General features: G+C 39.4%; 1 protein-coding gene across 1 annotated transcript in view; it reads right to left on the bottom strand.

Moving 5' to 3' along the window:
- Nucleotides 1-10,401: 10,401 nt before the first annotated feature.
- The window catches only part of LOC126310110 (agrin-like), a 276,535-nt gene continuing 273,028 nt past the window's right edge, over nt 10,402-13,908 (bottom strand). Inside the window, exon 9 of the mRNA XM_049992110.1 lies at nt 10,402-12,322. Within this exon, the coding sequence (XP_049848067.1) occupies nt 12,105-12,322 (218 nt within the window). The 3' untranslated portion in view covers nt 10,402-12,104. The remainder of the gene's footprint in view (nt 12,323-13,908) is intronic.

Raw genomic sequence — 13,908 nt, 5'->3', positions numbered from 1 at the left:
ATTCGACTACATTCCATTATCCTCGTTTTGCTTTTGTTGATATTCACCTTATATCCTCCTTTCAAGTCACTATCCATTCCGTTCAACTGCTCTTCCAAGTCCTTTGCTGTCTCTGACAGAATTACGTTATCATCGGCGAACCTCAAAGTTTTTATTTCTTCTCCATGGATTTTAATACCTACTCCGAATTTTTCTTTTGTTTCCTTGACTGCTTGCTCAATACACAGATTGAATAACATCGGGGACAGGCTACAACCCTGTCTCACTCCCTTCCCAACCATTGCTTCCCTTTCACGTCCCTCGAGTCTTATAACTGCCATCTGGTTTCTGCAAAAATTGTAAATAGCCTTTCTCTCCCTGTATTTTAACACTGCCACCTTCAGAATTTGAAAGAGAGTATTCCAGTCAACTTTGTCAAAAGCTTTCCCTAAGTCTACAAATGCTAGAAACGTAGGTTTGCCCTTCCTTAATCTAACTTCTAAGATAAATCGTAGGGTCAGTATTGCCTCACGTGTTCCAACATTTCTACGGAATCCAAACTGATCTTCCCCTAGGTCGGCTTCTACTAGTTTTTCCATTCGTCTGTAAAGAATTCGCGTTAGTATTTTGCAGCTGTGACTTATTAAACTGATAGTTCTGTAATTTTCACATCTGTCAACACCTGCTTTCTCTGGGATTGGAATTATTATATTCTTCTTGAAGTCTGAGGGTATTTCACCTGTTTCATACATCTTGCTCACCACATGGTAGAGTTTTGGCAGGACTGGCTCTCCCAAGGCCGTCAGTAATTCTAATGGAATATTGTCTACTCCCGGGGCCTTGTTTCGACTCAGGTCTTTCAGTGCTCTATCAAACTCTTCACGCAGTATCATATCTCCCATTTCATCTTCATCTACATCCTCTTCCATTTCCATAATATTGTCCTCAAGTACATCGCCCTTGTATAGACCCTCTATATACTCCTTCCACTTTTCTGCCTTCCCTTCTTTGCTTAGAACTGTTTTCCATCTGAGCTCTTGATGCTCATACAAGTGGTTCTCTTATCTCCAAAGGTCTCTTTAATTTTCCAGTAGGCAGTATCTATATTACCCCTAGTGAGATAAGCCTCTACATCCTTACATTTGTCCTCTAGCCATCCCTGCTTAGCCATTTTGCACTTCCTGTCTATCTCATTTTTGAGACGTTTGTATTCCTTTTTGCCTGCTTCATTTACTACATTATTATATTTTCTCCTTTCCTCAATTAAATTCAATATTTCTTCTGTTACCCAAGGATTTCTGCTAGCCCTCGTCTTTTTACCTACTTGATCCTCTGCTGCCTTCACTACTTCATCCCTCAAAGCTACCCATTCTCCTTCTACTGTATTTCTTTCCCCCATTCTTGTCAATTGTTCTCTTATGCTCTCCCTGTAACTCTGTACGTCCTCTGGTTCTTTCGGTTTATCCAGGTCCCATCACCCTAAATTCCCACCTTTTTGCAGTTTCTTCAGTTTTAATCTACAAAAATGATAATAACATTACGAAGTTTGCTATTACATTTAGATAAATACTGTTACCAAAGCACTGAATTTCAAATTTGATATTGCTTACTTAGCAACAATATTAACAATCTAGAAAAAAATCTGTGTTTCAATAAAGGTATTTCAGTCGATAAGTTGTATCAGTAGGTTGACGTAGTGGTTAAGTCATTGTATTAGCAATCAGGAAGTTAGATATGACGCAAATTTTGGTTTTGTATGATTTCCCTAGACTGATTAAAGCAAATGGCAGAATGGTTTCCTTTAAAAAGAACGGTAGATTTTCCATCCCATTTTTATTCGGACAGAACTTTTGCTCAAAATTTAATAAACTCATAGCTGAGGGACTTATTTCTCCAGCTTAAATAAGTGACAGTTTTTGTGCTCCATGGTGTACTACTACTGTGGACGAAATCCTCGTATTATTATCACGAACTTATGTGATCATCAGTGTTATTGACCCATTAATGATCGTTTAAATACTGTCATCAGCTGTGTTCTAACGATATAATGCTGATTACTATAGATTTTCAACCTATATTTCCTGAAATCATCACATTTCTTGGGGGAACGATCAGGAACTGCTGTATCTTATCTTGTCTTCATAAATTGATAATGTTTACTGCTATATTCTGAATTACGGCGTTAGCAATGCTTTTTTTTCTCTTTACAGCTAGGTTTCTTTTCTTGTAGAGATTTCAGCATCACTTACGATTTCTATGGAAAGGCAGAATCTTCTGGAATTGAGACTCGGGAAACAAGCTTGTGTTTGCGCAAGTACGGAAATACCTCTTTCGTCAGTTTAGCACCTCTTTTCTTTTAGAGCCTGACGCGAAGCGGAAGGGGCAGATGGATAAAAAGAGCAGGGGACAGGTAATTCTGGCAAGTTCTCTGTGCTGCGAAGTTGTCCCCGTTGCCTTAGAGTTTTCAAATAAAATTTCTCCGTCACAAGAATAATAAATTTTCATTTGACCTGGTAAAACTGTTTCTGTAAGACCCTCGCAGCTGAAGGGCAGCCGCTCGTAGATATTAATATTTAATTTACGACTGCATAATGAAAGTATCCCGGAGAAATACGTTCTTTGATATTCAAGCTTTCTGTTACTGACTGCACTAAAGAGAAAGTTTGAACATTTATGCACGCTTCTCTGAGATGTTTCTGCGCACATTATGCTAAGAGGTTACAGTAAACTAGCTGAGAATCTTCAAATTAATTCATTTAGCCCCATCTTGGTTTGCGCCTTGGACGTATAAGTTTCAATCTGTTTTATTTGAAATACGACAGGCAAAATATTCATCTTGAAGATTCATATTCCGTCAGATATGAACGGATAGTGCACATAAATGGACGTAGTCCGAGTGTGTGTGTGTGTGTGTGTGTGTGTGTGTGTGTGTTTAAGAGAGAGAGAGAGAAAGAAAGACAGAGACACAGAGATAGAGACAGATTTGAGACCAGTTCCGACATCCAGACTGTATCTCTCATGAACATTCGTCGGCGATATCAATGCTCGAGTGATGACAAAGACGTTTTGATCTTGTGGCAATCCTTGAGCTGTCATTAGTCTACAGATTTTCAGCTCCATCATTCCCTAGATACATATACCTCACATGGTGACCAGGAGAAGAATTACTGTAAAACTTTGATGAACTTCACAGTGTTACCTTGGAATATCCTGTAACCGCTTTATTATGCTAAACAGACCAAGAAATATGAATCTGAATATCAATTTAGAATTCGTAGTTGAGGAAAAATGGCTCAGTGAATGACATGCATAAGCAGAAACGTTCCGGGAAGAAGAAGAAGAAGAAATCGAGGGGACGTGAAGAACTTTTTAACAAAATGGTAAGGTTTTCTGTTGCGTTTGGTTACACCAGACAGTACATGACCGGAAGAAATTTTTTCGATCCACACGTAGTTTTTAAAACACACATCTATTGCGAACACATTTATAGAGATCAAGTCCATGAACTACAGGCTGGAGCTTAGAGTGATATCGTTAGCGAATTGATTCGAATGGTGTTGGCTTTGAGAGTATTTATGTATAAATATTGTGTCTGATAAGGGTCATTATAGGCCTGCCTCGTATAGATTTGTGCGAAAAGTTATCGAATATTAACTGCATCGTCTTCTTGTTTTTCCTGTTCACATTACGAACTTAGTAACTTGTTTTCAGGTAATCTCAGACTAGTATAAGTTTTCCTGCTGATGAAATTAGAAGGAATGTTCAGGTCCCCGTCTTGAAAAGCATGACTTTTATGGCAGTGCATCAAATACTTGTAGCCTGAATGTTTAAACACTGATACCTTTAGTATCGTAAGGGAACTGTAGCTAAAATCTCTACCATCAGTGCATGGAGACAATTGTTATGAAAAAGGCAGGATGAAATTGGAAATTAAACATAGGTTGTTTGAAATCCTCAAGTGAAATGCAAAAAACAAAATTTTTTAGACTAAATTTTTGCCATTGCGCTAGCGACAAGAGCACGGAAGAGAATATTTTACTTTTTTTAGAATAATGAGACTGTTAAGAATGCTACAGTTATCGAAGGAGTAAATAAACTTGCAGCTATGGTAACTATCACATAGACAGTTGTACGTTTAGTCTTTCAAACAGAAAAGTGTTGGAACTTCAGGGCAATCATTTACTTCTGTCAGACGGATATTAAATTACTTTAAACACATACATCCTTGTAAAGAAGTCGTTTACTTGTGTCTATTTTTGTATAAATAAATTATTTAAAGGGCTGTAACAGTAGTTCATTTTCTATGCAATCGGCTCCTCCCGTTGTTGTCTAGCTATTGAGAAATTTCGTGAAAGGACATAGAAAGAAACATTCTGAAGGGGCACTTAAGAGTGTCGCTGCTCGGAACTTATTTTCAAGGCGTGCCAATTAATACGCCGGAAGTATTTTGTACACTGCTACACCACATCCCAGTTCGCTACAAAAATAATACAAAGATGTATGTGAGCACCACCGTTAAGAGAAAATACGTATACTGAAAGAACTTAATACGGCAGAGATTAAAAAATAGCTGTGGTTTCGCTAGTCATACATGTAATTTGCATTACAAGACTCGTAGGATGTGACGCAAAACGTTTTATTGGATGTGTAGTTAGTGGTCGTACGTTACATATAGGACATCCCGTGTGTAGTAGTGTGAGTGGAGTGAAAGGGGCAATTTAGTTCTGGCTTATCTTCGTTTCCTACACCAGATTGACATTTGACTGTGAAAATTTTTATTTATCAGTAGCGCGTTATTTAGGAACTGAAATCAGTGCTAAATGGAAAGTTCCATAAGTAGAAATTCAGTACAATTCTTAACCTATTTTTTGGAATTCTCCTTTACAATATGTAAACTTCTGTAACTGCTTATTTGTATAGCATATAAGTTCCAACACGGATTTTAGCTTCAACAAATAACTTTTTACATCCTGAATGCACATATTGCTTTCATTTATTCCGCGTAATAACTACTTAAGAGCGTCGCCGTTTTCTTCCATGTGAAATTGCTCTCACTAATAGATTGTGACCGAAAAATCATTTTCATACTTTCAAATAACGACTTATTTTTCGTAATTTTTGTATACAGTGCATCGTTACGTGTCCTGCAACTGCTGGTAACTTTATTCATAGTCGTCCGTTAATAATCGATATTTCTAGCCACATCTTTGTTGCCAGATACTCTCTGAGCAAATTTCCGTTATCATCATACCTCGAAAAAAATGGTAGGTTATCTTAAACTGTTTCGTATGCTGCATCATTCCCTATGATGTTTTTCCGTTGATCCTGTTTTTAATTGCGACATGTTTGTTGCAACATCTTTTGTAGCGTCAGTATTGGGCTTCGGAGTGCAAAGAAGTTCGATTGCTACTATAGTTCTATTAAAGCGATGAACGATGGAAGAAAGCCAAAAAACGCTTACAAAAAATCATACTTGTGCTTGATTTCACGTAGGTGAAGCAGACAAAAATTCTCCATATACATCTCATCAGGGTTGAGGACTTAGAATAAAGCAAAAATTGCCACTTAATCATAGCTCGTAATTTAAAATAGCTTTCATTCTTACCGTGCGCAGAAGGATATTGATTTGTAATTTGTGGATGATGAGAATATTTTTGTGCTTGGACATTCAGACAGCAACTTCAGTGCACCAATATATATTTTCTCTGTTTCACCCTCTAAATGGATACGTCCACATTCAACAGAGATTCAGTCGCTACAACTCAGGAAATACCGAGAAGATTCACCAATTATTTAATTTACGGTGTCAATTTTGCAGCGATGTTGCAAGCATAAATTACGAGCAGTAACCGTAAAATAATATTTGAGGAAAGAAGTGTTTATTAAATTTAGTCTGTGCTTTGTTTTTCATTTGTGTCTTAGTCTGCAGCCACTGATCTTGTTAGAGTGACGGCTCATTTTTGTTATCCGAAGATTATCGAAAATTAAAACACATGCCCTCTAGATTTAACTACTGACAAAATCGCGACTTACGGTACCTCAATGTTGTCTTTCTCATTCCAGTGGTGTTTCGGCAGTGCATTTCATCACATTCTCAGGTTATTGACGTCACTGTGGCCCTAGCATGGCTGATTCAGAATTCGGCACTTATATATATATATATATATATATATATATATATATATATATATATATATATATATATAGGATATCAATTAGAGGATGCCTATCTCTGTCTAGCATAAGCAGTTAAATTAAACCAATGAAGCTAGTAACTATGTTCTTTAGCTTCAAAAGTGCTAGGCAAGTTAGAACAAATCCACTCATGTCTACGCGCTCCTGTCTGACAAACTATCGTTTTATGGCCAAGGTTCAGTATATTATTTCTGACCTAGTATTATCTCAGGTCCGCTATGCTGCTCTGACTTTACTATCAATATTTTTTTCTTTAGCGTGTATAAATGATAGCACTTTTCAATGTTCGATTTTCTGATTTTCTAAAGCGTTTGTTTTGTAGTAATAACTGCACGTTTCTAGTCTAGTGAAGGCCTCTAATCCGCATGTATAAACATGGATGCAAAATGAATCGTATTATTGTAAGTTTCACGCTATTTCGACGATGTAATGTTGCTACAAAACACTGTATTGAGAGCAGGAAGTAACATATATATTTTACTTATGGATTAACTGGTCATTTTTTATTTTATACAATATACCAAAATGATATCGCGATAACCCCTTTGCAGCGCTGTTAAACTGTTGCTCTCTTGAATCGCCCGTAATACTTGGATCAGAGTAACAAAGTGATTTACGAGGTGTACTGGATAGATACCGGAACAGTAGCTAGCGAATGAATCTGATACACCGTTCTTTCTATTATTGTCATTTCACTCATTTGTATCAGATACCTATTACTGCAGCCACTTTCGAGCGTCATAAAATCATAAACTTGTAAATAAAGAACACAGAAAGTGATAATGTGCAGTATGTGGAATAATGGTAATACATTCAGCTCCATGCAATGATAACTGGTTCGCTCTAATTGATACGTGCGTTCCGTGTATGTAGAGCCGGCGTCGTCTGGCCAGGGATTTTGTCCTGCAATTGTATGTCTCTCATCGGGCTCATTGGTGTGGCGAGGTCTTGGTCATCGGGGAGCTGAGAAGGAAGCCTGGAGAGGGAGCTAGGGGGTTGGCAAAGAGTTCACAGAGGGCAGGTCGGCTTAAACAACGGCCAACGGCCACGTCTGTGGAACAGGACGGGTCTTGGACGGAATGTCGCTTTCTAGAAGTGATCCCTACGTGCAGTGGTCGCTTGGAGCGCAACGCATGAGCACCGGGCCGTATGGCGGAACTGGGTTTCGTCGTGGCACTGTGAGGTGTGTCTCTCGTAATTCTCTTCGGTGTTGAGTTCGTATGAGCTGCAGTGCACTACGATTGAGACGTTTGTGGTTAGGTTCGCCGCCCTGCTCGCTACTGCTGTTCTTTGGTGAACTGATTTATTCGATCGTTACTGGTTCGGAAGCTGTTCTTTGCTTCTGATGATTAATGGTTACCGTTAAAACTCCCCCGCCCGCACTGCACTGCATTCTAACATGTCACGCTGGTGTATCTTACAATTGGTTTGCCTTGGTTATGCCTGAGTTCTTAGTTCCGTAAACGTGTCACGTTCTATGGAACTTCTTTCTTACTAATTGGTAATTTGATGTTTGTAATTCAGAAGCTTCTGTCACTAAGGGCGATCTTTAAAAAAAGATTTATTCATCTCTTAAAGATTGTTCATTATAATTTTTTCTCTGTTGTGAACATTTAGTTAAAGTCCTGAAGGGTTTTAATTCACCTCCTAAAGGAAGCTCGGTGTAATTTTTTTTTAAAATTGTGAACATTGACTCAAAATTATGCTGTTAAGTCTTCGTATATGCTCTTGTTAGTGGTTATCTTAACCTCAAGTATAGGTTTGATTACTTGGTCCACACTAACGTGTTGGTTGGAATAAGTAAAAGTATAATGTATTAATTGCAGTTTGGTGCTTTTAGACGAACTTAATCTGTTTTGTAATAGTGCTGGAAGTTACTCCAGGCATAGTTATGTGCCTAGACCAGTTAATAAGTCCAACACCTGAGGCACCAAGGTTTAACATTGTAAGGAAATTCCTTTCCATTAATAATTTAGCAAGTAAATTATGCACATCTGAAGCTTATTCTGCGGCGAGATGAGTCGAGTAGGTGCGAAGGATTGGTTTTATAAATATGTTGCACACTACCATATGTTTTGTGGAACCCTACATAAGGTTATACTGAGCTTATGTGCAAGTATGTTTTCTGAATTTCATTTTACTGGAAGTCTTGTTACGCTGAAATCATTTCAGTGCTCTTTCGTTATAGAATTTAATTCCAGTGGACTTCTGCCTAAGCATTAATTCTAGCCACCCGTTTTTTGTTTATTTATTTTTTATTTATTTTAATAGCACCTAAAGATTGCATAATCTAATAGTGATCTAGATTGCTAACCTTGTTCTGTAGACAACCTTCGACTTAGTTGTTCTATGCATGATACCAATGTATGTTGTTTGCAATATTTTGACAAAATAAACATCGTATTTCTGGTGTACCCTCTGCTTAAGTTCAGTCCTCCCGCTGCAGCAGCCAGTGTCCTGCTGTCATTCATGTAATTTAGTTAATACCTCATTTAAAAAAGTAACTTAGATCTTATGATGCTATCTTTTGTATGGTGTGATAAATTACACATTTGGCATGCCTAGGGGCCTGAAGATGGTGGATATTATCTCCGAAACCAGTCACAAACGAACAAAATCTAACACTCACAGCCAGAGATATTATTGTACACAAATATACAGCTGCTGTTTCAATTCTTTTTCAGAAAGTGGATGTTGGGAAAGAGAAATTGATAAGGCTGTTACTGTCCTAGAAAAGGTACTAAGGAGAATACGTCATGTTAACAGGGAGCATGTGAATATATTCTTTATGGAACTGTGCAGCTGTTCCTGTCACATCCATTCCGTGAGAAAATGTAACTGCGAATCGATCACATCGCCGCTTTCCGGGTGTCAATCACTTTGAAAGTCTGAGCGAGATGTATTGCACTAGCAGTGATGAAGGAAGTCTGATTCTTGTCACAGAACTGTCGTATGCTTTCAAAATGTAGAGAACTGGCCGGACCGCCATGGGTAAAATCCGTTTTGTAATTTCTTTCCTGCGTTCAAGGGTGAGTAAACTTCTGTTTATTTTTCTTAAGTGTAGCGATGGTACTGAGTAAAGCAATGGCGTGCGATGCCTTGGAATTTAATGAAGATCGAGAGTAGAAATAATAGAAGAAATTTTATCATTTGGCCGAAAAGGATTTTCCCGTTTTCCTTGCAAACCAAACGCCACTATGCGATCTACATGTCTTTCTTCATCTGAAATAGATGTAGTTTCTCATTGTTGCCATGAGGTTGTCATCATCAGAGGAGTTGCATGACGTATGAAATTCACCTCCATCAGCAATAAGCGTCAATAGTGCTGCACGAAGGGGCGAATACTGGGTTCCTGTTGCGACAAGTGGCTGTGGCTGACAAATCACGCATATTAGGGGGCTATGTAGTTTAAGGCATCTGCAATGCATGAAAATAAATTTGCATTTGAAAAACGTTACCTTCCTCACAAAAGAAACCGCTGATACTTGATTTTCGGATTTGCGATGTACAAAGAATACATTCCAGTCAAGCCTATTGACTACTTTCACTGCATTGAGTTTTTTCATTCCGCTTTATGGATCTCATTACGAAATCGATTTTTTTTACTTTGAAATGATCCCATTAATACAAAAGTTAATTCCATTAACTTTTTGTTTTAGAAATGGATGAGATGTTGAGAGAAGTCAGCATGGACCTATTAGACTATAGAGCTGTGGGAAAAACGTAGTAAATCTGAAGTTATACTAATAAAAAAATCGTAAAACCGGCGTGTCTGTCTGTCTTTCAATATGGTAAAATCTCCAAAACTACTAGATGTGTTATCATGGGGTTTTTACTGGTATCTTGGGCATACTTTAGAACACCATATACGTTTTAGTGATCAAAATAGGATCACGAAAAAGAAGATATCGTGGTTTAAAGTTTTACTAGAACTTTCTCATCTGTCTGCCGGAACACACTAATCTCCAAAACTAGTAGACGGATTTTTAAAGGGATTTTCACTGGTAACTTCAGTGTGGCTAGGGGCACCGTGTAGGCTATACTTCATGAAAATCCGATAGTGGAAAAAAAATTTACGTATACTTTTCCACTTCTCCTCCGAAATCGCTGGATCGATTGCAACCCAACTTGACACGCACATCGATTAATTTCTAGGAAGAGTCGCTGTAGCAGTAAGAACTACCTTCATATCAAAGGGGTAAGGGTGAAAAAGAAGTACATGACACGACGGACGAATACCAAGATTTTATTCAATCAATATTTGATAAGGAGCGCAGTTAGTGACTTGCAGCAAACTTTACATTTAATTTCAAATCTTTAAAAACCTTTTTCTCGCTGACAACTCCCACAAAGTGATGAAAGGAAGGAAGTTTATCACTTACCACATTTTCGTTATTCTCACAGTAAAACTGTCGCATCAGTTATGATGTTTACATTTTTTTGTCCTTTGCTGCTGTTAAAACACACATAGCAGACGGTATCCATACACGCTTTTGAATGAACCTATGAAATTATATCATTGTAAGACACAGTTCAAGATATATGAGGGTAGGAGGAGATGGAAGGAGAGAGAGGAGGAGGAGATGGACAGAGAAAAAAAGAGGAGGAGATGGAGAGGGGACGAGGTGAACATGGAAAGGAAGCAAGAGGGGATGGACACAAAGACGGAGGGGTAGCATAGGACAGAGAGAGAAGGAAAGAGGAGACGGACTAATAGAATTGAAATAAATACAGAACAGGGCAATGCCGGAGACTCAGGTATCAGTAATAATCTTTATTTAACAATACTGCGTGGTTGGCATTTCTTCATGTAATCCTAACAAAATAATTTTGCATTCTTTGGCAGGTTTTAATACGATGACATAATTGATTCTCCATTTTGTAAAACTAGCTTTCACTTCTCTATACTACAATATTCGTCTGCGCTAGTGTAACGTTATTTAAATCAGCTGGGAAGCATATACTTGTGTTCGGATAATAAATGACCAATGGCTCAGAAAAATATTTAGGTGTTGGTTCTTCTGTTGTCATTAGGAAATCTTCAGTTTGTTAGCACATTACTTGTGCTAAAATTAGTTTCAGAGTCTCCATCAACTGAAATCTCTAAAAATAACTCCTCTTCAAACACATCAACAGGAGATACTCTAGAATGGTAATCTAGACAACTATAAGTAATGTGACTAATTACTTTACAAACACAACTTTTCCCACTGCAGATTCATTTTGCGTACGTTCTCTCCTAGAGTGTCGATTGTACTCCCTAATTTATTTCATACAATTTTTTTTTCTCTAAATATATCCACACTATTATTATATGTTAAAGAAACGAGAAGGAGCGACAACTAATGGTCAGAGTATTATATTTTCCAATTGCGGATCAGCCTGTGCATTTAGAGCACACCATCAACTATTTATACTTGCTAAGACTAATGAAATTTGGAAATTCGTGGTAAGTTCCTATGGGACCAGACTGCTGAGGTCATCGTCCCCTAGCCTTAGACACTACTTAATCTAACTTAAACCAACTTACGCTAAGGACAACACACACCCATGCCATAGAGAGGACTTGAACCTCCGACGGAGGGAGCTGCGTGAACTGTGGCAATGCGCCCTAGACAGCGCGGTTCCCGCGCGTGGCGAGACTAATGAGCGTCCGCGATATTCGATCCTTGCTGTCGTCTCTTGCTGCAACTAAGTGTGTCTTGTGATCCCAATGGGCGAGTCTTGTAACCACTAAATAAATGCACTGGGTTTTACGGTCACTGCAGGCAGGACAGTGTTAAGCCTTGCACGGCAGATAACCAAGTCGCTGAGATGTCGTTTAATAGCGGACGACTGACTCGGCTGTCCCTAATGCGAAATATTGGAGCACGCCCATGGCGCTCCTCGTAGCTGACCGCAGCGTAGCCGACTGGCGCCAGTGGCGGCTGCTAGCTGGCAGCGGGCACGTCCCCCGGGTCGCCAGCCGCTGGAGCCGGCGGTGTCTGCGCGCCGGACCCCTCCTGCTCGTCGCCGCTGCTGCCGCCGGCGCCGCCGCTGCCGGTGTTGCCCTCCTCCACGTCTTCGCCTTCTCCTTCTCCTGGCTCCTCCTCTCCGGCGTCCTCATCATCAGCCGGCAGGCAGACTCCTTTGTGCACAGCAGACAGGTCTGCGAGCAGCGACCACATCATGTTAGTGGAAGAGACAATCATCCATAAATAAGGTAAAGAGCTGTACGACAATTGCTGTACCACACATTGATGCTTGCTTATCGCTAAACACACATATGGCCAGAAATCTCTGACCTCATTCCATTTCACTTCATTAATCACTACCAAGTGTTTTGGACCGAAAAAAGAGGCGCAGTGGTGAAACACTGGTTTCGATTCTGGAGGATAACAGCTTTTAAAATCCCATTTAACTCCCTGAACATAAATAGCGCAATGGTTCCCCTGAAATAGACATGTCTGGATATTTGAATAATTTTTACATCCTCCTCGATCAAACTAAAAGCATATGGACTATCAGACAAATTGTGTGATCGGATTGAAGAGTTCCTAGATAAGAGAACGCAGCTTGTCATTCTCAATGGAGAGAAGTCTTCCGAAGTAAGAGTGATGTCAGGTGTGCCGCAGGGGAGTGTCGTAGGACCGTTGCTATTCATAATACACATAAATGACCTTGTAGATGACATCGGAAGTTCACTGAGGCTTTTTTGCGGATGATGCTGTGGTATATCGAGAGGTTGTAAGAATGGAAAATTGTACTGAAATGCAGGAGGATCTGCAGCAAATTCACACATGGTGCAGGGAATGGCAATTGAATCTCAATGTAGACAAGTGTCATGTACTGCGAATACATACAAAGAAAGATCCCTTATCATTTAGCTACAATATAGCAGGTCAGCAACTGGAAGCAGTTAATTCCATAAATTATCAGGGAGTACGCATTAGGAGTGATTTAAAATGGAATTATCATATAAAGTTGATCGTCGGTAAAGCAGATGCCAGACTGAGATTCATTGGAAGGATCCTAAGGAAATGCAATCCGAACACAAAGGAAGTAGGTTACAGTACGCTTGTTCGCCCACTGCTTGAATACTGCTCAGCAGTGTGGGATCCGTACCAGATAGGGTTGATACAAGAGATAGAGAAGATCCAACGGAGAGCATCGCGGTTCGTTACATGATCATTTAGCAATCGCGAAAGAGTTACGGAGATGATAAATAAACTCCAGTGGAACACTCTGCAGGAGAGACGCTCAGTAGCTCGGTACGGGCTTTTGTTAAAGTTTCGAGAACATACCTTCACCGAAGAGTCAAGTAGTATATTGCTCCCTCGTATGTATATCTCGCGAAGAGACCATGAGGATACAATCAGAGAGATTAGAGCGCACACAGAGGCATACCGACAATCCTTCTTTCCACGAACAATACGACACTGGAATAGAAGGGAGAACCGATAGAGGTACTCAGGGTACCCTCCGCCACACACCGTCAGGTGGCTTGCGGAGTATGGATGTAGATGTAGATCTCCGTCTCTAATGATCTGGTAGATGACGGTATAATGGAACTGCTGAAAGACAAACTTTTATTTACCAGTACACAAGACAATACATGCAATAATGTCAGCACACAAGCCATTAACATTTTTCACACATCAGTTACTGATTTTCATTTATGTAGAAAGAGATGTTAAAATATAGTTATTTATGCATGAATGTAATTGCGAGGGCAATCCCGAAAGTAAGGTCTAA

This window comes from Schistocerca gregaria, chromosome 1, assembly GCF_023897955.1.
Source record: "Schistocerca gregaria isolate iqSchGreg1 chromosome 1, iqSchGreg1.2, whole genome shotgun sequence".
NCBI lineage: Eukaryota > Metazoa > Arthropoda > Insecta > Orthoptera > Acrididae > Schistocerca > Schistocerca gregaria.
This window is presented reverse-complemented; position numbering and strand designations above follow the sequence as displayed.